This window comes from Rattus rattus, chromosome 7, assembly GCF_011064425.1.
Source record: "Rattus rattus isolate New Zealand chromosome 7, Rrattus_CSIRO_v1, whole genome shotgun sequence".
NCBI classification, from domain to species: Eukaryota; Metazoa; Chordata; class Mammalia; order Rodentia; family Muridae; genus Rattus; species Rattus rattus.
This window is the reverse complement of record NC_046160.1, coordinates 6,961,005-6,985,576: the sequence shown is the minus strand read 5'-3', so window position 1 is coordinate 6,985,576 and position 24,572 is coordinate 6,961,005. Positions and strand designations below refer to the sequence as shown.

Here is a 24,572-nt window from a genome sequence, read left to right as displayed (position 1 = left end):
AATGGCACATTACTCAGCAGGAAAATGAAAAATAAAAAAAAATAAAAAAGGAGAACAGAATAATTTATCAGTGCCAGTCACAGTGGAGCTAAGTCTTTGAGCACTATACTGGGAAAAGAAAGGCACCCTGAGCACACCTGAGTGGTGACATTTTTAAGAAGTTCTAAGAGCAATGAGCTAAATTGTGCCAATATCATGGGGGTGGTTTCAGCAGGTCTGGCTTTAAATGAAGGGACTGCCTGGGGATAAAAACACTAGTTTGTTTTTTTCTTTTTTAAGAATTTTATTACATTGATATTGGTATTTTCTAAAAGTCAGCAAATGCATACTTAAACTTTAATTTTATATATATTTTATAAGAGAAAAAAACCTAAACAATTATTAAACTATGCCTGAAGAACTTAAGGAAAAGTACACTGATGTCTTCTTCAGTGCTCTTCCCAAATAAGCTGGTGGATGGACAGATGGACAGCCACAGACAGACAGGTGGAAAGGCAGGGGCATGCATGCTAATATCCAGATGCCTGAGTAGAGTAATTCCCTGCACTTGTCAATGACTCTCATCATCAAACTCTGAAGAAGGCAGACTGCTGTGGTGTCTGTGAAAATCTTCATGTCTCCTTTTCTGAGATATCCCTGTACCTTTATAACTGCAAACAGTTTTAAAGAAAGCAAGCTCTCTTAGGGTTCTATTTCTGTGAAGAGAGAGCAGCACCACTCTCCAAAGGCAAACGTTTAACTGGGGCTGGGTTTAGTTTGTTACTGTCCTGGCGGGAAGCACAGCGGTGTACAGGCAGACATGGTGCTGGAGAAAGAGCTGAAGGTTCGTTCTATCTGGACGCAGGCAGCAGGAAGGGACTGTGAGCCATGCTGGGAGTATCTTAGCACCGAGAACACCAAAGCCTCCCCACAGTGACAACCTTCCAGCAGCCAGGCCACACCTCTTCATAACGCCCCTCCCTGAGTCAAGCATTCAGACACTTGAATCTACGAGGCTATTCCTATTTAACCTACCACGCAAGCCACTGACATTTACCAAAGTGAGCAAATACAAATGATTTCAAAGCAACCTCCAGAGCCCACATTTTAGTATCAAAGTAAAAACAAGCTGGTTTTAAAGCCACTCATGAACAATCTAGTTAGAATCTTAGGAATTTTTGCTTATGTAGCAGGTCATAGCTTTTGAACTAATGGAAAGTTTTAAGGATAACCAAACATGCAGCTAAAGGCTTGTTTTGGGGTCTGTGAGTGAGTCTTGCTGCCTGAGGACCCATGTGGTAAAAGGAGGCAGAGCTGACTCTTCTGCCCGTTGTCCTCTGATCCCACCCCCACATGTACACAAAAACAAATATAATAAGTATTTTTAAAGCTGTTTTCTTTGAACACCTTATATTAAGCTTCTCTTGTACTGAAAATGATGTCAGCATCACTCCCTGTTAATGTGTCCTCACTAAAAGAACATGTGCAGACTTCTTGGGAATGTTGGCTCTTTATACTTCAGAAGGAGTTAGTTTTTCAAAGAGCCCAAGTTATACCAGGTGCTAGTCAACTGAGCCATGCTAATCTCCAAAGCAGACAGAGCGCCATACAATCTCCACTCCGCACATTCCTCCCAGGGCTGATTGGCTGACAGCTCCAGGAATTGTGGCTTCCCTCCTCACTGCCAACTCAGCAATTGAACTTCTAAAACTTGTCATGTTAAGCACAGCCTTGTGTCTTGGCTCTCGTTATTCCCACACAAAGGCCATGTTCTGTACCAAACTCACTGGGCACATGGAGAGTTCTGGTCCTGGCCTCTGGCTCACCTGACTGCTATGTCATAGGACTCCGGGTGGATGCAAGTCTCGTCCAGTGGGTTTGGTGTGAGGGCGACATCTGCTTTGTTCTTCTTCTTGCTGGGCTTCTCATTTGTGACCATGGCAGCTTCCTGGCTCTGGCCTGAAGAGTCAGTGTGCTGACTACTGCAGTCAGCACAGCCATGATAAAACACATTCGAAGACAGGAAGTTGGACAGAAAAGAAAAGAAACTTTCGTTAATTATGTGCTTAGTCCTCTGCTATGTAAAACACACATAGGAACCACCCCACAGAAACTACCACATCTTCCTTAAAACACTATTAACCCAATTTCTGTTACTCAAAGCCAAACACACTCTTACATGGTTCAGTCGATGCAACTGGCATTCTAGGGGAAATGAAGGAATAAATAAAACCATCACCATTGTAGTAAGATAACACAGATGGTTTCTTGGAGCTGAGGAAAGTCAAGTTCCCAATAGAACCTGAGTGCAGAATTAGACTGTGAAGAAAAATGCACATCAGGCATTATCAATGGGACACTTCAGGGTATCATCAATGGGACACTTCAGAATATCATCAATGGGACACTTCAGGATATCATCAATGGGACACTTCAGGATATCATCAATGGGACACCTCAGGATATCATCAATGGGACACCTCAGGATATCATCAATGGGACACTTCAGGATATCAATGGGACACCTCAGGATATCATCAATGGGACACTTCAGGATATCATCAATGGGACACTTCAGGATATCATCAATGGGACACTTCAGGATATTATCAATGGGACACTTCAGGATATCATCAATGGGACACTTCAGGATGTCTATTTGAAAACACAGTATTTAAAGATAAGACAACCCAAACCAGACTGGCATCCAATAGTATAGTGCAAAGAGGAGACATCGGATCACAGACAAGAAACCTTGAAGGTATAAAGAAAGTGAACCCAAACCATCACTGAAGAGGAGGACAAGCTGACAGAACCTCAGACATGCAAGAGCTTTAGCAAAATCTACACAGCATCTCAGGAGCCCTTCACAAAGGAGCCCGAGAGAAGCATTGATTAGAAACAGGAACAAGTTCCATAGTAACAGTGGGAAGTGCAAATCAAAAGGCAAATACACACTTATAAATGTTATTAAAGTGTATTATAACATTGAAATAATGCTATCTGTGTGTGTGGGGGGAGGGGCATTAAGGAAAACAGCTAAAGAGAAGCAGATTGGGAAACTGAAGGAAGTCCTAAGTTTCTAGCCTTTTTTAAAAAGGACAGAGCTTCTGATTAACTCCAGAGGTCAGTGCAAAACAAAGTTGAGGATAATCAGGAGGAGAAAACAGAAAATGTGCAACTTTGAAACTACCAAGAAAAGATAAAGATGTAACAGAAAAACAAGAAGAAACTTGAGTAGGAAAATCTGTTCACTAAGAATTCAAGAGAGAACATCAGAAAACATGATGGGAAAAATACAGATGACAAAAGATTCAGTACAATTAATTAATGCAATACATGCAAATGTATCAGAGTCAGACTGAGAGAAAGCCTGAGACCAATATGTTTACAAGAAGTAACATCAGTTAAATGCACAGCAAGAAGAAAAATAACAGCAAACACTCTCATAGGGACAAGGAGAGCAACAATGCTAGCCCTTAGGAAATCTCAAGGGAAAAGCCCACTGAAGTAGCAATTTATATGATATTCTTATTAAAGGCATAAACTGTTTAGATGATGTAACAGTCACAAAAAAATTTCAAGTACTGACCTCAGTTGAAAATATAAGACTTTAAAACAACTCCAATGTTTATCAATAAGCCAATGAAAACATGAAATTATGGCCCATCTATAATTTAATTAAAATATTACACAGACCTTGTAGAGAATGACAGGTCTTGTAGCAAAAAGAATAGAAATCTGTAGGTGATGCTTGATGCTTGGGAAAAGGTACGAGTCAAACAGAGATGCAAACAGTTATAAAGCATAGGCCCTCTGCTCATACCCAACCACACGCATAAACACACACACACACACACACACACATACAAAGGTGGCATGGAAACACACAGTGTGAAACAAAGCACAAAAAACTCTTGAAGTGAGACAGCAAGGCACAGCACACTTATTATTTCTTTCTAAATACTATGTGAATTTTCTGATCAAGCTTTCAGAAAACATGAACTAATGAAGGATTATTTTATCTTCAACAGTTTTGATCTGTGGCTTCTGAGTTTTGTGTATGTTGTGTGTTTATGTGCAGGGTACATGTGTGTGCATGTATGTGCTTGTAGAGGCCAGGACTGGGTATCTGGTGTCTTCCTCCATTAAACTGTCTTATTTATTTTTCTGAGACAGGTCTTGGACTGAACCTGGTTCGGATAGGCTGGCTGGCCAGCAGCAAGCCCCAGTGACTGCCCTGCCTCCTCTCCCGACCTCCAGCATAGGACTGCAGCCCAGGTCAGGGTTTTGTATTCTGCGTGGGAAGAAGTCCTACCATCCACTCTTTTGCAAGAGTTCTCCATGTCTTGTGCTATATGTTCAGTTTCCCTCTTCACATTTAACTCTACCTGGATTTCCTGAAAATAAGGAGTGAGTTAGGATGGCTGCATCCTCTGCATATACCACCGCCTGAGTTGCATTTTTCTGTACGAAATTTTCTGTAAGTATATGAAATGTCACTTTATCATAAACTAAATTCCAACCACGTTACAGTGCATTTGAGATTCTATCCTGTTCCACTTATCAAAACCCAACTGTTTCATTTTACTGTCATTATTGAGCTTGGCAATGTATTCAGTGTCATATGTAGCTGACTCTCCCTTACACTGTTCCAGAATGAAACTGCTTTTGCATGACCTTTACCATAATATTGTGAAGAGGAAGAAATATGCACCAATAGGCAAAAAGGCTATTCTTTTATGGTTATAAAATGCTACTGAGTTTACCCAATTTCTTTGATTTTGGGTAACTTGGACATACCCAAGGGTATGTCATTTCAGTCACGCAGCTAGTGAATGGTGATCGCTGTGAAGTCAGTGCATGTAGGGAACATCAACTGTCTGCTGCCCCTTCCCCTTCCACACTGCGGTACCTCTCCTGTTCTTGACCACGCTGCCGTCACACGCTGTCATGCAGCTGCATCTCTAGTTTCCCTGCCACACAATTGCAATGCACTTGCACCTTGTTTCTGAACACATTAAAGCCAGCCCTGCCACAGGGCTTCTCAGACTTGATGCAGCCCTGTGAAGCAGGACCCTGTATTTCACTCAAAACTTTGCTCAAACAACTTTCTAGTACCTAACATATCTAAAGCAACTGCTGGGCTCCTCAGAACAGCACCAAGTCCCTTAATTTGGACAGCAAGAATTTTCATTCGAAACACTTACTTGTTGGCTTATTGCCCTATCCAAGCATTACAACACAAATCTTGCTGACTAACTGCTATATTCCTGGCCTAGTGCAGAACATACTCAACTCAGTAGTGGGTTTGGCCTAATGCTGCTTGTACTCTTATGTTAGTTTGGGTCCTCAAAATTGTTCGCACGAGAGTCTCCACGTCCTCATGTAAGATACTGAGGGACTCTGACCCCAGTTGGTTCTGACTGGTAAATAAAGAAGCCGACAGCCAATGACTGGGCAGGGCAGACAGAAGTGGTACTTTCGGGATTCCCAAGGGAGGGACACAGAGGAAAGGAAGAGGAGATTCTCCAAGACCAGAGAGGGAGAAGGAGGAGAGGAGGGATGCCACCCCTGAGAAGGTGCAGGACAGAGAGGAAAGCTATCATGTGAAGGAGTCAGAAGAGTGCACCTCAAGAAGGCTGCTCAACTGGTCCAGAGCAGCCAAGGTGGACTGTACGTTTAGTGAGTAATAACTCGGGATTACTGGTGGGAGGTGAATTATTATGGAGGGTAGGCAGTAGCCCAGCAATTGAGCTGTATTAGACATATCAAGATAGAAAGGCTGTGTATGCCTTCCCTTCATTTGGGAATGCAGAACATTGGGACGAGCAGTGTGGCACGTGCCGCTGCTGGGATTTATATAATTATTTCAATACTGCACACCTCCTATGGGGTGAAGGAATGAATGATGGCATCTAGAACTTACACTGTCAGCAGGGGGGGGGGTCAATAGCAGGGGAGGAGGCTAGCAATACTACCAGAGTGTAAGCTTTTACAATCACCTGCAGAATGTCCGGATGTAATCCTGGTTAACTCTGACAAAGCCAGCACACTGCTGGAAGGATTTTGGACCAAGCCCTTTTACCTTCTTCAACTGTTCTCGGTTGATGAAAGGCCCATTTTTCTCTCGCCACTCAATAATATTTTTGGCTCTATTGGCATTGAGTCCTGCAATATGCCTAGAAATTAAAAAGGTAAATTAAAGTAATAGAAATAAAAGTAGAAAGAAACAAAAGTTTGCACCTAAAAAGAAAATGGCATAAATCACTTGGATCTGAAAATCAACTGCAATTACACTTTACAATATATCCAGATTGATATTAAAAAAAGAAAGGGCAGGTGAGGGGTGCAGTGCAAAGCAGTGACGAGCCAGCCACTGCCTGTGATACTAGAGAGACCAACGCAGGACCAGAGCATCCAGCTGCCTCCCCACGTGGCTTGCAAGCTCTGCACCTCTCCACTCGGGGAAAGCTGCGCCCATCTCTGTGTGGCTCAGAAAAGGGATCTGAGTAGTAGCACACACAACTATCAGAACTGTCCTCTGGGTCCACTGATACACATAACTGAAGCAGAGAAAGGGACTTCTGGAACTTGAACTTTTTTTCCAATCCTACCTTTAATGATGGTCCTTTAATGCTTTCACCTCCCTTTTAGCCCTCCACCTACCAGAGTAGTGGAAAAGAGGATATAGGGGAAGTGGGCCTGTTTAGAAAGGTTCTTTGGAGCAACAACTCTTGTCTGTACTGTCTGAAAATTGGCAGTTCAGTCAGTTCGGCAGTGTCAGCTTAACCCATTCCCAAACACTTCATGGATACATCAGCAGTCCAGTGACGTAGAGTCAGGAGAGCGGTGGCACTACCTAGCAGTCAGCAAGGTCTCAGCCTTGGCACGAGTTAGCAGGAGAAATTCTCAGCTGTGCCTCTCTCAGCAAAGTGCGAGACCAACAATTGTTGCGTAGGTAGCTCTATAAGCAAGCCCAGCTCAGCTTCAGCCACTGTCCGTTGAGTCAGGTCAAACTCCCTCCAAACATCACATGTCCTCCACATGTCTTGCCTCAGCATGTGTGTCTCTCTTAGCTGACCTAACTCTGCCAATAAGCCTGAGTCTGTGGAAGCTGAAGCAGCAAAAAACTGCAGCACAGCACCACAAGTTTTCGGTGTTTCTCTCTATGGAATCCCAACAAATGGAGCTCAATTATGCAATGTAAGCTTGACCAATACATGAGTGTCCTTAGTGAAGAATCCTTCATCATGTGTCCTTTCATGTGCTTGCTTTAGCAAACATCCTCTCTCCTGTGTCTGATTCAGCTAAACACTCCTTCACAAGTCTGCCTTAGCCTTTTACCTGTGTGCACTTCAGGAAAACACTCTTTCACATGGCTGCCCCAACAAAACACCATCCAACACAACTGCCTTTCCAAAGAACCCTTAAGTTTCCATTGCAGACTTCTGTGTGAATGGCAGGATTGGCACAAAGGCATGGAAATTATATCAATAAGGAGTTTGCTTGCTTTCAATTAAAAGATTCTTAGTTCGGAAAACTCTAACTCCACTGTGTAGTTTCAAGCATGGAATTATGACTTTCATGGCTTGGTAGGAAAGTGCTATCTTAGAATACAGAGGGTATTTTTCCACTATCACAGTTTCAGTGAGAAGGGTCTAGATCCTGGAATTTAATATGACATACCAGCAGACCTGTATATCTAGAACTCTTCTGGGTGAACCAAAACAAAGAAAAGAAGAAAAGAAAAGCAAAGCAGAAAAGAAAAAAAAAAAAAAGAAGGGAAAGAGAAGGGGAACTCTTCTATAATCTGCAGGAGAACAGCCAGTCTGTGTTGATGGGTGACTTGTGTATCATGGAAAACCCAACAACGACCTTGAACCCTCCTCTCTTTGGGTAGCCTTCAGCTTTGACACATGTGTGCCAGAGACCAGGCTAGTGAGCACACCTCCTCTGCATCTGGGGGCACAGCCTTTCCCATGCTGGCCCTATTTAAATTCATCAGCAGCACTAGTGCAATCAACGGTCACCAGGTCACCATGAGCCCGTCATTTGTGTACCCCTGAAAACAGCAGTATGAACTCTTGCCATCCTTTCCTTAAATGACACCTTCTTCTCTGGCAATTCTACAGGAACACATAAGCCTACAGACTGTCTATGCCTGACAACATTATATACATGTCCCCTTCTCTTAGCTAGCAAGTTAACCTCTTGTCTCACCTTAATAAAACCTCAGAACAGATGTTAATATCCACTCCCACGAAGCTGACACATTCTTCTACAACACTGTCCAGTGTGGCCTTGAGTAATGTCTGGGATACATCATGCTGCAAAGACAAAGACGAGGTAACAATCAAGATAAAGGAGATGCCATCCGTAGACTTTATTTCTGCTCAAATTTATTGGTAGTAACATGTACCAGGGGAAGACTTTATGCCTTCTAAGCATACTGTTAACAGTTATGATAGAGCTGAAATGAAGGAATCTCTTCCACACATTCTAAACCATGCACACACATTCATATATCACACACAAAAGAAAACAGGGTGGAAAAAAAACACCCCAGTAGACTGGTGTATTTTTGGTAATGATGTTCTTGCAGATGACAGCCTTAAATCTTCAAATTCAAACACTTGGAACATTCCAACACAAAAGGCTAAAATAATACTGGTGGCATATACCAAACACTGGTAAAGATGTGGCCCCAGCGTGCTCAAATCACTATCACCCAAAGTGCATTTTTGAACAAATATACAAAATAAAGCAGTTTTTCCTGGAGGGTGTATTCTGTATGGTTTAAATATACCTACATAAAACTTAATCAGATACTTAATACAATACACAATGTGTGCTGTTAGTCAATGTAAGTTAAACTACAAAGGGATTAAAAAAAATTAACAAAATCCCAAGGAACTGACCCAAAAAGAAACAGAAAACCTAAGAAGATCTATCAAGGAATTCAAACTCTAGATCTCATAATAAAAAAGACCTTGGGTCCAGATGCTTCATTGGTGAACATGACCAAACTTTTCCAAGAATAATTACTGTCAGTCCTCAAAAATTCCAATTATAGGAGGGACTGCTTCTCATCTTCTCCTGGAAGGCCATTATTAACACCAAAGCCAGACAGAGACACACAGGAAAACGGCACCCCTTACGAACATAGGTGCAACACAACACGGGCAACGCTCTTGCTCCTAGCAGTGATAGCCAGTGTGCAAAACTTAGATGTACATTCCTGAGTCTTTATCTGCTATAGCTCTGTCCTTTTCAATACATGACGTGCATATTAGTGTGGTTCCTTGTATGCAGCTACAAGGAAGCTGTCATTTATGTTGAGGTGGGTGCTTTCGGGATGCAGATGTTTGGGCAACAATTTAAGTGCCTGTGAGTGAGTCTGACTAAGCAAATTCACTGGCTCACTGCACCCCAGTGGGGAGGAATCACTACTTCAGTCTGTTACAGTGCCCTACCTGGCATGAATAAATGTTCAAAGAAGTAAAGAGAACTTCTTTATAGTCTTCCACCAGACATTTCAGTGTGTTTTCCAAATAGCAAGAACACTGCCACACACAGGTATAATACAACTATTAAAAGCAAGAACTTTATTGATACAAACAAAATTATCTAATGCATAGGTCATACTGAAGTTTTCTTCATCTGACACTCCATAAAGACATACATACAGGCAAAACACTGATGCACAATAAATACATTTTTAAAAGTAAAAACACCAATTTGCAAGTATAAGAAGCAAACAAAGAAGCGTGAGATGCCACACAGCCTGACAGTACTGCCCTCACATCGTCAGGACTAGAACAGGTCACTGGAGCTACTTATGTTAAATCTACTCTGATATTCGTGAGTTTGGTTACTAAACATAGGTAAAGCCATACTTAATCTACCACTGGTGTATTAGTCACTATTCTATCACCATGCTGTTAACCAGCAGACATAAACAGCTTAAAAGAGGATCTGTTTCAGTTCAGGGTTTCAGTGTGCTGGGGAGAGCATAGTAGAGAAGCAGCTGACATCACAGCAATCAGGAAGCAAATAGAGGTGGGAAGGGCCCAGGACAAGTCACGTGCCTGTGTTCACAACCTACTTCAGCTCGACAGGTCCTATGTCTCCTCCCAGATGGAGGATGGAGGTTTCAGCACAGGGACCTTTTGCTGTGTACTTCATTTATAACCCACAACAGTGGCAAAAGCTAGTATACTGTTTCCAGGACAATTAAAAAAATTAGATCCAATTGTAAAGAATGACATACACATGTGCTCAAATATGTGTGTAATGGATAAGGTGACACCTCTTCTATGGGACAAAGCAAAGAGTGTCAGCCACTATTTATTTCATAATAATGTCAGGGATTTAGAATGAGAGACCACAAGGAGCTTTGCACCATGTGTTGGGACAACTCTGCGAGCAGCTGACTCACTGAGGGTGGTGAATATAAGGAAAGACAAGCTCCAGGACGAACTAGCCCTGGACTCTCTCCTCTGAGTCTGGTAATGAGGTTTCTTCACTGCTTAACAGGGAATAACAGATTTTCTTACTGTTCAAAAACCTTGAGCTGAGACCACTAAGGTTTTCCAACCAAATGCCTCATCTGGGGGCTCAAAGTCTCCTAAGGAAGACAGAGGTGATGAAAAGAAGAAGCAGACTACCAAATACCTTGGCACTTCTTTCCAGTCAGGCATTATCTAAGTCTTTATAGCATCATCTAATCGAATTCACACAAGTCTACAGCACACATCTATGTCCCATAATATCTTCACAATAAGAAGATTCCTAGGGAACAGCAATGCGAATGTAAGCGTGAGTGTGTTCTTTATATGCCCAGCACAGGGGACAAACACATGAGATAAGAGCTACACAGTGATGTATTCTGAAACTAAAACGTCAACCAACCAATCAAATGAGAACCAGAGCAGAGTAGCTATTTCACTAGAATACTGCATTTAAAAGCACCCATGGCAACCCGAGCATTAGTGCTCCCTCAGTAGCTCTTTCCTTGAGAAGTCACGTGAGCACGTCTGTCTACTGCCATCCTAGCCTTTGCCAATGACGTCCTCCCCCTTCCTGCTCAGGAAGGGGTTAACAGGCTCTCGTCTATCTGGGGAGGATACTAAAGGTCCTGTCACTGGCTGAGGCAGAGGTGTCTACCAGACACCACACATGGAGCTAGGTGCTGACAGGGCTCGGATGTGATGTGCCTGCAATGTCTCAGAGCTTTGCTGAGACCTGCTGAAAGCCGAGACATGACACATGGCACTACCTGAAGTCACTGGTCCAAGAAGCGAGGCCCCCAGTGCTGACTACTAATAATCCCCAAGGACTTGTGCCAGGAGAAAATGGACCACTCTATTTTTAAAAAGCAGTTACCCAACTCTGCACTGGGGGTGGGGGAGTTATAGGAATCGTATAAACAGACTCCTTCAAATTCAAGGACAGACTTTTGGGCCATTATGTTTTTACATAAAATTTATGAGATTTTAAAACAGGATTATAAATGGTCATTTATGCTAGTCAACTTTCTGCGGTCAGAATCCACATTTTTATTATTTACCACGAACTTAAGGAGATTGCTCATCAAACTGCGTGTTCTAGTTTGTCCTTGAAGCACCGAAATCATCTCACAATTCTATTTTTTAAAGCCCTTTCAGATGCAACAGCATTTCACTGTACACTAAACTCCACACTAAATTTCAAGTGTGGTTCTCTGGCCCAGGCTTTGCAATCTTTATTTGTTTTGTTGTCACTCAGGTCCTTTCCTGGTCCTTAAAGATGACCCAAACACAAAGTAGGGCTAGAAACCAACACGCAAAGCAAAGCGGCAAACAGCGGCACTGTACGGGAGAGCTCACCCAACTGCACGCAGGGCCAGCTTCCTCTGCTCTGCTCGTCTTGCATGGCCTTTGCTTGGTTGACACAGGGCAGTGTGAGTCCTCTAGGGAGGTGGGAATGACCCACGGGTGAAGGAAGTGACAGGAAGCACTTGAGGAAACAGGACACAAAGGTCCTTAGGAAGCCCCGGGAAAAAAAGGACAGAGAGCCTTTAGCCAGCTGGCTCTAGCTCTGCCCAGTCACAGATAATTTTTACATGCAACAAGACAAACGATTTTGCAGAAAACCAAGAGTTCTTCATAAGCACATCCCTCAAACACTGCACTAAAGAGCACAGACGAGTTGTGCGCTTTAAAGGAGCCAACTGCGAGACCAGCTCGCTGTGCTTATGGGGCCCTGGAATTAAGGTGACAAAGGGCACTAGTCTTTCAGCACCAGAGGGATTTTCAGGATCTGGAAACAGACTGAAATATGGCCAGTGGTTAGGAGGGGAAAAACAACACAGGAAGAAGTCTCTGTAATCCTCCCGATGAAGCAGATGGGAGGGATGTGGTGACTGCTAATGTGGCAGTAAGAATCCAGTTTGCATGAGTTTTTACTATTTAGTGGAAATCAATTATTCAAGCCAATTTGACAGAAAAATCCTTGGGACTACAACTTATTTGTTCTGCACAAGACAAATTGATTAATTTTAAACGCCTAACCTTTCAGGGCATCACGTGAGTACCCACAGATGTTCGGTGAGGTTCCTTCACTCTGCATGAGCAGACTCCTGTTTCCAGGACACAATGCACCTTTGGGAGTCTCCGTGCAGCTGACAAATCTCTAGCAACTCTTCTGTGTCTGGTTTCAAGGAATCCCGTCATATACCCCTTAATACTTGACCACTGATGCTACATAACAACTGTTGTCTGAGACAAGCAGCTTGAGGAGGGAACCCACGCAGGGTAAAGCCCCAACTTTCCATGTGAGGCCAGTTTCTAGACTTGGGGCAGCACAGCAGTCTTACTGAGCTAACGAGGCACACCCTGGAGTTTAAAGTACTGACACACTTTTTAAGATTTTAAGAACATACACTTGAAGAACAAAGCTCCTTTTGTTTAAGAGATCGTGTACTCAGGGTGAACACAGCCCCAGACCTCTAGACAAGAGTCTACAAAAACACAGAGGGACCACTGAGATTCCTGACATGGCACAGAGCCTGGGAACAGAGATGCTGTATCCTTATCAATCATCGTGAGAAGACCATCTTCCTCCCCGCCCGCCTGCCCCAGATATTTTGTTGAGATCCCAGAAAAGACAAAGTTGGCTACCCTAGGCCTAGAGTAAGGGTTAATGTCTCTAACTTTAAAAACAATCTTTTCTCCCATGGATCCAGTGGTTAGTTACTTCTAACAAACATGAAAGAATGAATTATGACAATCTCTTCCAGAACAGAAAAGCAGACATGGGACTTCCTAACTTATTCTAGCCAAAACTAGGTGGACATTTCAAACAAACTATAAACCCTTAGCTCTTATGAAGAGATGCAAACATCCTTAACATGAACAAAGCAAACGGAAAACTTACTAAGAGAACTACAGCCACAGCCGACTGTGGTTTACTTGAGATAGATAAGCTTAGCTCCAAACTCTGCAGTCAATGGGCTCTGCCTACCACAAAAACAAGCAAAATCCCACAACTCTATACATGGATGCACAGAAGATTTGAAAACCAAACTCTTACTCATGGTACGATCAACATTCTGATAGAAAGGGAACACACTAAACAAGCTGACTGACTCAACTTGATTAAACTCATTTATTTAAAAAACCCTACACCTAACATTAGCAGGTTCAGAGACTAAGTTTATTACTAACACAGGAACAAATCCAGGATGCCCCTTCTCAACATTGTTCTCTAAGACCCAGGAAGATGGGAAGAAAAGATGCTATATACATTGGAAAGGAAAACACCAAATTGTCCTTGTTGAAATCACAGGAAAAAAAGCAAGATACATACAGACATATTAATATAAAGTTCAATCACATTTCTATTAACCAATGGATGAATGGCACTTGGAATTAAAAAGATAGTATTTACTTTAGCAGTCCAGAAATAAAGAATTTAGGTTGGAGCTGTAAATAGTCTCTCTCCTCCTCCCATCTTCCCCCCCTCTGTGTGTGTGTGAAAAGCACAAAACTTTGGCAAAATATACAGAAGAATTCAGTAAGTGGAAGCTATTCCACGTTCATGGCTAGAATAACCCAATATTGAAAAGATGGCAGTTCTTCTCATCTTGATCTATAAATTCAAACCAATACTAGTCAAATTGTAGCACATTATTTTCGGGACACTAAAGTTTATACATTTTATGAGGAGGAAAAACTCAGAATGACCAATGGAATACTGATGGAGACAAGCGAGCGAGCTGACCAACAAGATCCTACTTGCTATAAAACCTCAGTAAGAAAAACAGTAAGACACTGGGAGAAAACAAGCAAGCAAACAGAGTAAGGGAACAGAAAAGCCCAGAAAGTCTCATATGAACACAATGGACTGACCTTTGACAAAGAAACAAAGGCCATGCAGTGAAGCAAAAGCATCTTTTCAAAAAACTGTTGCTAAAGCAGCTAGACACAGAAAAGATTAAAAATGAATCTACCTATTCTTAGTCCTGCTAGGGCTAGATGTCCCAGGGTGGGGTGGCACCCAAGGGGGGCTACCCCTTCTCTAAGGCGATGGGAAAGGGGTAATGGGTAATAGGAGTAGGGATTTGTAAGGGTGGGACTGGGAGGAGAATAGGGAGGGGGCTTTGGTCAGGATGTAAAGTGCACAAATAATTAATATAAAAAACAAACAATGAATTTAATCACAGAACCAGTTCAAAGTGAGCATGGACCTAAATGTGAAATCTCAAACTACCCACTCTTCACCAATCAAGAGAACTAAGTGACCTGTCTTACAAAGGGAATAAACTGATAAGTTGACTTCAATACCTTTACAGTCTTTGTTCTGAAAAGGACAGCACCAAGAAAATGAAAAGACAAGCCACGCATTGTGAGAAAATAGATTAGTTATAATCTAATAACAAAAAGTATAAGGAACTCTTCAGATTGGATAGTAATTATTTAAAATGGGCAAATGCTGATGGCAAACAGGTATGAGTAAGATGCTTTACACCGTGTCACTGGGGGATCCATACTAAGGTATTAAACAGGTCTAAACACTCAAACACTCAATACTTTATTCCTTGGTCCTTATCCAAATGAACTGAAAACTTATGTCAATACAGAAACTTTCACTTTTATCCTAATTTCCCAAACTCAGAAGCACCAAGATGCCTTCAGTGGACAGAATCGTAAATGGTGGCACACCCAGACAAGAGGAGGTCTGGCAGATCATGGGAAGGCATGAACTAACCCCAATGTACACTGTTAAGCGCAAGGTGTGACTCTCAAAGGCTTCCCCCTGTGTGACTCCATGTTCTGGGAAAGGTGCCTTATATAAACAACGGCAAGTGCTGATAGCTGACTGGAGGTGAAGGTGCTATGAACTGGCATGACACAGGTAACTTCTCAGGGTGCTGAAACTACTCCCCCAAGATCTAGAATACGAGATACATGCCATTACACTGGTGTCACAATCTACAGAATACTAGATACATGCCATTACACTGATGTCACAATCTACAGAATACTAGATACATGCCATTACACTGGTGTCACAATCTACAGAATACTAGATACATGCCATTACACTGGTGTCACAATCTACAGAACAAAACCTCTCGGGAATGAACTTTGGTGACAGCGGAGTCATCAACTGCAATAAATCACTACTCTGGTGCAGGATGCTAATAGTTTGGGAACCCACTCTTCCGTGCAAGAGGAAAATACATGAGTGCTCTCTAGTTTCTGCTCAGTCTTGTTGCAAACCTAAACCTCTCAAAATTCCTATCATATTCGATCTGATGTGTTGGTAAATTACTTGATTGACAACAAATGGAATATTCTGAGGAAGAAACAAAATCTGCACAGTGTCTCCCATATAAAATAAAATGGGTAGGGTATACAAAACAGTGAGCCAACGTGGCCTATAACAGAGACCAGCAGTCATTCAACAGAAAGGTACATAGGATGGACTCCAGGACGGCAGGGGGACAAGGCCAGGACTTTAAAAAAGGTTTAAGCTACTAAGAGGCAACTATGATAATAAACAAGTAAACAAACAAGCAAATAGATAAAGAGAACAACCATGATTATAAAAATGTATCTGAAGTAAAAATGAAATTAGTGGACACAAAGTTATTAAGTTTAATGGTGGATTGCAGGAGAAATGTATCAGTGAACACAAAGAGACTGGTGGACATCATTCAACATGACAAATAGCAGTAAGAGGAGGGACAGGGTGGGGACGGCAGAGCCTCAGTGATGGAAGTGACTGCAGGGCGGAAATCAAACTGGGTAAATGTGCAAGACCTTAGAGCAAAGAGTAGATAGAGTAAAAATGTGAGGGAAAACTCCCCAGTTCTTTTGAAAACCGTTGTAAAGATTCAAGAAGCATGCTGAACCTCATGGAAGATTAGAAAACTATACATAGGAATGCTGTGAAGTGCTCAAGGGCTGGGCAACAGGGAAATGTGAGCACAGGACAGAAAGGGGGCTTCATACACCATACACGAAGGGCTGGCTACTGGAGTACTGGCTGAGTCAGCAGAAAGGGGGCACCATACTCAAAGGGTGAAGGGCCAAGGGCAGCGTCAGTGCTGGCTGAGTTATCAGAAACAAAAGGGACAACGACATCTTCAAAGTTCAGTGTAGGAAAAAAAGAAACACAAATCCCTGTCAACTTCAAATCTGTCACTCAAAAGAAATATAAAGGCAATTTCATTCAGATAGATGAGAACTGGGTGCCAGCCGACCTGCCCTACAAGAAATTCTATGAGGAATTTCTGACTAAAGAGAATTGACAACAGATGGGAATGAGTGGACATGTATACAATTATGAGTTTGTGTGTATTCTAATTTAACTTAAAGGAGCATTTAAAGCAAAAAGTGATAACATGATATTTGAAGATATGTATTATGCATGTGACACATCAATATGAAAAGAAAGGCGGGAACTGAGATAATCTGACCACTGCAGATTAGTGAAAAGGTAAGAATATACATCACAATCCCTAGCATAACCACTCAAAAAAATGCAGAGGAGTGCAGGTGAAAACCAATACAATGAAAGTTGAAAACCAGAAACTTTATGACTCTTCTTTCCAAAATAATCCACCAAAGAAAGGCCAGAGGAGCAGCAGGCAGATGGGAAAACAGAGGTGCACAGCTGCAGGCCTCAACGCAGCGACATAAACATGGCAGCTACAGTTTAGTGACGTAAACACTTCAATTAAACGACCAATCTGCCCTTTATCACTTTGTCTTTGCCTTTTGGTACACAGATCATAATTTAAAGACTCTGTAATCAGCTGAGGAGATGGCTCCCGCTGGGCAAGCAGGAAGACCTGGACTCTGATCCCCGCATCTGCCTGAAAAGCCAGCAGTGCTGCTGCCCTCTTGCAAACCCCAGCACTGTGCAGGCAGAGCAGGCAGATCCCCGAACGTCACTGGGCAGCTAGCCTAGCCAGACTCATGAGCTCTGGTGCAATGAGATCCTGTCCCAATAAATACGATTCCTGCTGTTGACCTCTGGCCTACACTCTCATGCACAGCACATACAGAACCATATAAAAGAAAACCAATTTGAGCTTCCAGGCCATTAGCTGAGATGCCATAGCTCACAGCTTAGAAGGGAACTCTGATACTCAATGATGCTCTCTACTGTGGGCTTCATAGTTCTAGAGCAGGTGACTGGTGTAAAATAGAGCACTCTGGGGTTTGTCCACTGGACTAACAGTAGATGACCTCCCTGGACACTTGGTACCCTTGACTTTAAATTTAAAAGAGAATTTCTGCTATATAAAGTTATTATCTGCAAAGCTAGAAGCATTCTCATCCCCGCCTTCATAGGTTCTGAGCAAAGGAGCACAGGTCAGTAGCAAAGCTTGCTAGGAGGAGCTTGTTTGGTCCCATTCCTTTAAGACGTTGATCTCACCCTTATAAATTCCCTGTGATAACAGAGACTTAAGAATGTATAGCTTCTTTATGAATCATGGAAATAAGAACTGAGTCTTTCACACGGCCCTAACTGTTCAGTGTTTACATTTTGACTGACACAGACTTTCACTCTGTCCTGCAGCAGGTGCTCTCATGTCCCCTAGTGGATACAGGGTGACATAGTAGCGAGAAGACGACAGCAATCCTGGCTCAATAAAGGCCCATAACTCCTAAATGCCTGCTGTGCCCACAGACTTTCCTAAACCAAGATCCACTCCATCATAAAAAGAACATCAACACATCTGAGCTGGGCCACACCTCATGTGTGGCCACACAGCTAAAACGTAATCTTGGCTCATGACATAGACATGAACAAACACACACCAATTAGTGACACAGTTCGACCTGACACAATACAAAGGAGTTGGCATTTCCACTATAAATCTTTATTTTTAGCAATTTATGGCTTAGCCATAAAAGCAGACTTCAGGGGAAAAAAACAGCAAAAAAATTTAGCCACAACAGAGAAAATTCCCTTCTAATAAACTAGAAATAAAACATTGTAGAAAGTCTGACCTGAGACTGTGGGAGGGGGAGAGGACCTCTGTGGGCACGAACACCCCTTGTCAGCCTGGTGTATAACTGTCTCCAGAAGGTGGGGACACCCCTTGTCAGCCTGATGTATAACTGTCTCCAGAAGGTGGGGACACCCCTTGTCAGCCTGGTGTATAACTGTCTCCAGAAGGTGGGGGACACCCCTTGTCAGCCTGGTGTATAACTGTCTCCAGAAGGTGGGGGACACCCCTTGTCAGCCTGGTGTATAACTGTCTCCAGAAGGTGGGTGGCTGGAGAGCAAAGAACCAAGGCTTTTCTTAAAGAGAAATAAGGTCCTTTGATACTTCTAAGTTCTAAGGTGAATATTTGCTCCCCAGATGCATATCCATACACACGTGTGGCCACATATACCGATGGCTACCAATCGGCGTCTGGGGATTATCATTAGAGACAGCTTACTTTTCCCAGTAAACCAAAGGCTGCCATTGCCAGCCCTGAGTCCACAGCAGCACACTCGCAGAGCTGCAGAGGAAATACTAATGACAAGGCTCCCTTTGCCTTCAGTACCGAGCTTTTCAAGCCATCATGGCAGCAAAGAGCCCAGGGGCTTCATGTGATCTGCAGTAATTCTGCACCCCTAGCTTCCTGCATTGCTAGAAATGAACAAAACGCCACCTTCTCATTTCCTGTTTTCATCTGTGGGGTGAATACGCCATGCACAGACCTACGAAAAGCGAGTAACTTCGTTTCATTTTCGGGTGTATTTGGCACATACCGAGTGCTGAACCCTGCCACCTTCATGTGCACTGCACGGATCGCTAGATCAGCTGAGGATGTTTTCCTGTGTCATGAGCCACTTAGACTATTCTCTGTATCTTTACTTCCTATTGCCTCACTGCCAAGTACCCTGCAGGGACTCAATACACTGGAGAAAAGAGGGTCAGCCGGGGCCGAATTTCTTGTAGTTCAGCCTTTGGATTCTTCTTGCAGAAGCTGAGAATTAAATTAAGGAAAAAGAGTTGCCCACAAGTCAGAAGAGGTACTGGTGCATGGGCAGTCAGATGGTTTGAGGAGACTCTAGTGCATATGCACATTAGAGAGAAACCCTTGCTAGTGGCAGACTCAGAGCCAAGTTTTACAATAAGGCCTAAGCTGCTCTAGCATGCGCGAGCACGGGCCCACGGACAGCACTCTCCAAGTCTGCAGAAGACCGGAACCAGGGGCGGCTCCAGGATAGAGTTCCTGTTAAACTCCACCACAACAACCTCTGATGCCTCTGTCCTGAAAACTCAATAAAACTTAGCACCTGGCATCTTGAATACCACTAATTTCATACAACTCAAGACACCAAAGAAACTGGAGGATCTGGAATGAAAGTACAAAGAAATACTATCAAAAAAATACAAAAATTACTACTGGCTAGCTCTCAGGTCAGCCTTTAGAGTGCATCCCCAACTGCCCTTACTACAGCCAGATGACATTATAAACCAGCAGAAGCTAAAACTGACTTAGTGCCACTGCTAGAAAGGTCGCCCAGCTGACAGCTGATAGACAGCCAATAGGTGGTGACAGTTTGGTTTCTGGCATGAAAAGTGTTCATTTAAATTCATTCTATGTTTTTTTTTTTAATTTACATTTCAAATGTTATCTCCTTTCCCTGGTTTCCCGTCTATAAACCCCTTGTCCCCTCCTCCGTTCCCCTTCTTCTATGATGGTGTTCTCACACCCATCCACCCACCCCTTCCTGCCTCCCCACCCTGACATTCCTCTACACTGGGGGGGGGGACTGTGTTTCAACCCTTGGCAGGACTAAGGGCTTCTCCTTCCATGGGTGGCCAACAAGGCCATCCTCTGCTACATATGCAGTGGAGCCATGGGTCTGTCCATGTGTACTCTTTGTATGGTGGTTTAGTCTCTGGGAGCTCTGGTTGGTTGGTATTGTTGTTCTTAGGGGGTTGCAAATCCTTTCAGTTCCTTCAATCCTTTCTTTAACTCCTCCAATGGAGTCCCCTTTCTCAGTTCAATGGTTGGCTGTGAGCTTCTGCCTCTGTATTTGTCATGCTCTGGCAGAGCCTCTCAGGAGACAGCTATATCAGGCTACTGTCAGCAAGCATTTCTTGGCATCAGCAATACTGTCTGGGTTTGATGGCTGTATGTATATGGACTGGATCCCCAGGTGGGGCAGTCTCTGGATGGCCAAATTTTGTCTCCGTATTTCCTCTTATGAATATTTTTGTTCCCTCAAAGTGAAGCATCAGCACTTTGGTAATCCTTCTTCTTGAGCTTCATGTGGTCTATGGATTGTATCTCGGGTAATCCGAGCTTTTGTGCTAATATCCACTTATCAGTTAGTGCATACCATGTGTGTTTTTTTGTGATTGGGTTACCTCACTCAGGATGATATTTTCTAGTTCCATCCATTTGCCTATGAATTTCATGAAGTCATTGTTTTTGATAGCTGAGTAATATTCCATTGTGTAGATGTACCACATTTTCTGTATCTATTCCTCTGTTGAAGGGCATCTGGGATCTTTCCAGTTTCTGGCTATTATAAATAAGGCTGCTATGAACATAATGGAGCATGTGTCCTTGTTATATGTTAGAGCATCTTTTGGGTATATGCCCAGGAAAGGTATAGCTGGATCCTCAGATAGGACTATGTCCAATTTTCTGCGGAGCTGATTTCCAAAGTGGGTGTACTAGCTTGTAATCCCACCAACAATGGACGAGTGTTCCTCTTTCTCCACATCCTCGCCAGCATCTGTTGTCACCTGAGTTTCTGATCTTAGCCATTCTGACTGGTGTGAGGTGGAATCTCAGGGTTGTTTTGATTTGCATTTCCCTGATGACTAAGGATGTTGAACAAATCTTTAGGTGCTTCTCAGCTATTCGATATTCCTCAGCTAAGAATTCTTTGTTTAGCTCTATACCCCATTTTTAAAAATAGGGTTATTTGATTCTCTGGAGTCTAACCTCTTGAGTTCTTTGTGTATATTGGATATTAGCCCTCTATTAGATGTAGGATTGGTAAAGATCTTTTCCCAATCTGTTGGTTGCCATTTTGTCCTATTGACAGTGTTCTTTGCCTCAAAGAAGCTTTGCAATTTTATGAGGTCCCAATGTTGATTCTTGATCTTAGAGCAAAAGCCAATAGTGTTCTGTTCAGGACATTTTCCCCTGTGCCCATGTGTTCAAGACTCTTCCCCACTTTCTCTTCTATTAGTGTCAGTGTATCTGGTTTTATGTGGAGGTCCTTGATCCACTTGGAATTGAGCTTTGTATAGAACAACATGAATGGATCGATTTGCATTCTTCTACATGCTGACCTCCACTTGAACCAGCACGATTTGTTGAAAATGCTATCTGTTTTCCACTGGATGGTTTTAGCTCAACTCTCAAAGATCAAGTGACCATAGGTGTGTGGGTTCATTTCTAGGTCTTCAATTCTATTCCAATGATCTATCTGCCTGTCTCTGTACCAATATCATATAGTTTTAATCACTATTGCTCTGTAATACAGCCTGAGGTCAGGGATGGTAATTCCCCTAGAAGTTCTTTTATTGTTCAAGATATTTTTCGATATCCTGGGTTTTTTGTTATTCCAAATAAATTTGCAAATTGCTATTTCTAATTCTATGAAGAATTGAGTTGGAATTTTGATGGGGATTGCATTGAATCTGTAGATTGCTTTTGGCAAAATGGTCATTTTTACTACATTAATACTGCCAATATATGAGCATGGGAGATATTTCCATCTTCTGAGATCTTATTCAATTTCTTTCTTCAGAGATTTGAAGTTCTTGTCATACAGATTTTTCACTTGCTTGGTTAGAGTCACACCAACTTATTTTATATTATTTGTGATTACTGTGAAGGGTATCATTTCCATAATTTCTTTCTCAGCCTGTTTATCCTTTGAGTAGAGGAAGGCTACTGATTTGTTTGAGTTAATTTTATATCCAGCCACTTTGCTGAAGTTGTTTATCAGGTTTAGGAGTTCTCTGGTAGAATTTTTGGGGTCACTTAAGTATACTATCATATCATCTGCAAATAGTGATATTTTGACTTCTTCCTTTCCAATTTGTATCCCTTTGACCTCCTTTTGTTGTCTGATTTCTCTGGCTAGGACATTGAATAGGTAGGGAGAGAGCCTCGTGTAGTTCCTCATTTTAGTGGGACTGCTTCAAGTTTCTCTCCATTAAGTTTGATGTTGGCTACTGGTTTGCTGTATATTGCTTTTACTGTTTTCAGGTATGGGCCTTGAATTCCTGAGCTTTCCAAGACTTTTATCAGGAAGGGGTGTTGAATTTTGTCAAACTCTTTCTCAGCATCTAATGAGATGATCATGTGGTTTTTTCTTTGAGTTTATTTATATAGTGGATTACGTTGATGGATTTCTGTATATTGAACCATCCCTACATCCCTAGGATGAAGCCTAGTTGATCATGATGGATGATCGTTTTGATGTGTTCTTGAATTCAGTTTGTAAGAATTTTATTGAGTATTTTTGCATCAATATTCATAAAGAAAATTGGTCTGAAGTTCTTTCTTTGTTGGGTCTTTCATTCTTTAGGTAGACACAGTGGGTCTGTTATCTCAATGCTCAGGAGACTAAGGCAGGAGAGTTTCTGAAATTTCATGCCCAATCTCACAGCAAGTTCCAGCCCAGTGAGAGCTGTGTAAGGAGACCATGTTGCATCCTTTTCTTTTTTCTCTCCCCTGTTCCTCTCTCTCTGTTTTAAGAAACAGTCTTTGACAGTTCAATGTATGACAATTAACCTTTCTCCAGAAGTGTCTCCATGGGTCATGGCAGGATTAGATCTGTTTATCCCACAGAGTAATGATTTGTAGTAGAAATATTGAAGAATTTGGAAAACTCCTCAAAAAGAAGAACTGAACTGTCCTTACAGATCAGCCATGCAAGACTAGGACTCACATACTTACTGCTTTAATTCTTGAAACTACCAAGGAGACTATTTTATTAGTGTTAGATTTGGTTTAGAGAATATCATTTTAAGGGAGTTTTGGTTTCTAGGATGAATTTGCACATTGTTTATAGTTTACTTTGAGAGTTTTGTTTGTTGACACTGAGAAGAAACAAAAAGGCAAAGGGAACTACAGAGAAATTCTAATAATGGAGGCACTACTGTTTGCGTCACAAAAGCAGAACTGTTTGGAATATGTGCTGTTATGAATGGAAAATCCAAGAGATGACCACAGTCCATTCTACTGGGAAGCAGCAGTGAGCTTCATCCTGTCTAAAAGGTAATTAGCGGACTGGGGCTGCCACTTGGAGAGGGAGAGCTCGCCTTGCTTTCACGCACCTGAAAAAAAGAAAACAAACCAACAAACCCAAGTAGTCCCAGGCCACCACTAAGGAAACTGAAACTCCTAAGGTGACTTTGAGTGATAACCACAGCTTATAATCCTGCCGTCTTGATTGTGAGAGACCTGTGGTTTGTGGATTAGCACGTGGCTGTCATTCCTGAGAGGAAGTTACATTATGGGGTAAAGACAATTATCTAATGTGATGAAATAAGTAGTCACCCAGGGGGCAAGGAGCTGTGGGTGGCCTCCAGGAAGGGCTGATGCTAGTCTAAGGTTTTTAATACAGTGTTAATGAGGTTTGTAGCTTTATAAACTGGGTCAATGTGTTCAACTGGAGGGGGAAGAGGAGGCTGAGACTCCTTGTATACACGTAACTCTGGGATGCCTATTAGATTTCTAACTTATAAACCACAGGTAGTAGGTATGGAGGCTAGGAGTTCAGAGATCTATAGAATTTAAAGAACGGACCACCTACTCTTCAGACGGGAGGAACATACTAAGCAGGAAAGTCTTGGGAGAAGGTGCAGTAGAGCAGAATAAGGGTCCATAAGAAATGAGGTACAAAAGGGGACATGTACATTCTTTAAGCAAGAAGGCACCAGAAATCTTAATACCACGCTTTCTATATTTGCTATGTACAAATGATGCTGAAAACCCATCTGTGAAAGCCAGGAGGTAGTGCTCTACTATTCTGTGAAGAACAGCCTCCAGAGTCTATACAAGTCCAGTGGTATCCACAGGAGAGGGTTTTTAAGCTGTAGCAGCAGGTACTCC

General features: G+C 42.4%; 1 protein-coding gene across 1 annotated transcript in view; it reads right to left on the bottom strand.

The window, feature by feature from the left end:
• Positions 1–24,572, bottom strand: part of Srbd1 (S1 RNA binding domain 1) — a 174,979-nt gene that overhangs the window by 19,236 nt on the left and 131,171 nt on the right. The window contains exons 17-19 of the mRNA XM_032908732.1: positions 8,203–8,309; positions 5,985–6,161; positions 1,806–1,958 (exon numbers count right to left, since the gene is read on the bottom strand). Coding sequence (XP_032764623.1) covers positions 1,806–1,958; positions 5,985–6,161; positions 8,203–8,309 — 437 coding nt within the window. The remainder of the gene's footprint in view (positions 1–1,805; positions 1,959–5,984; positions 6,162–8,202; positions 8,310–24,572) is intronic.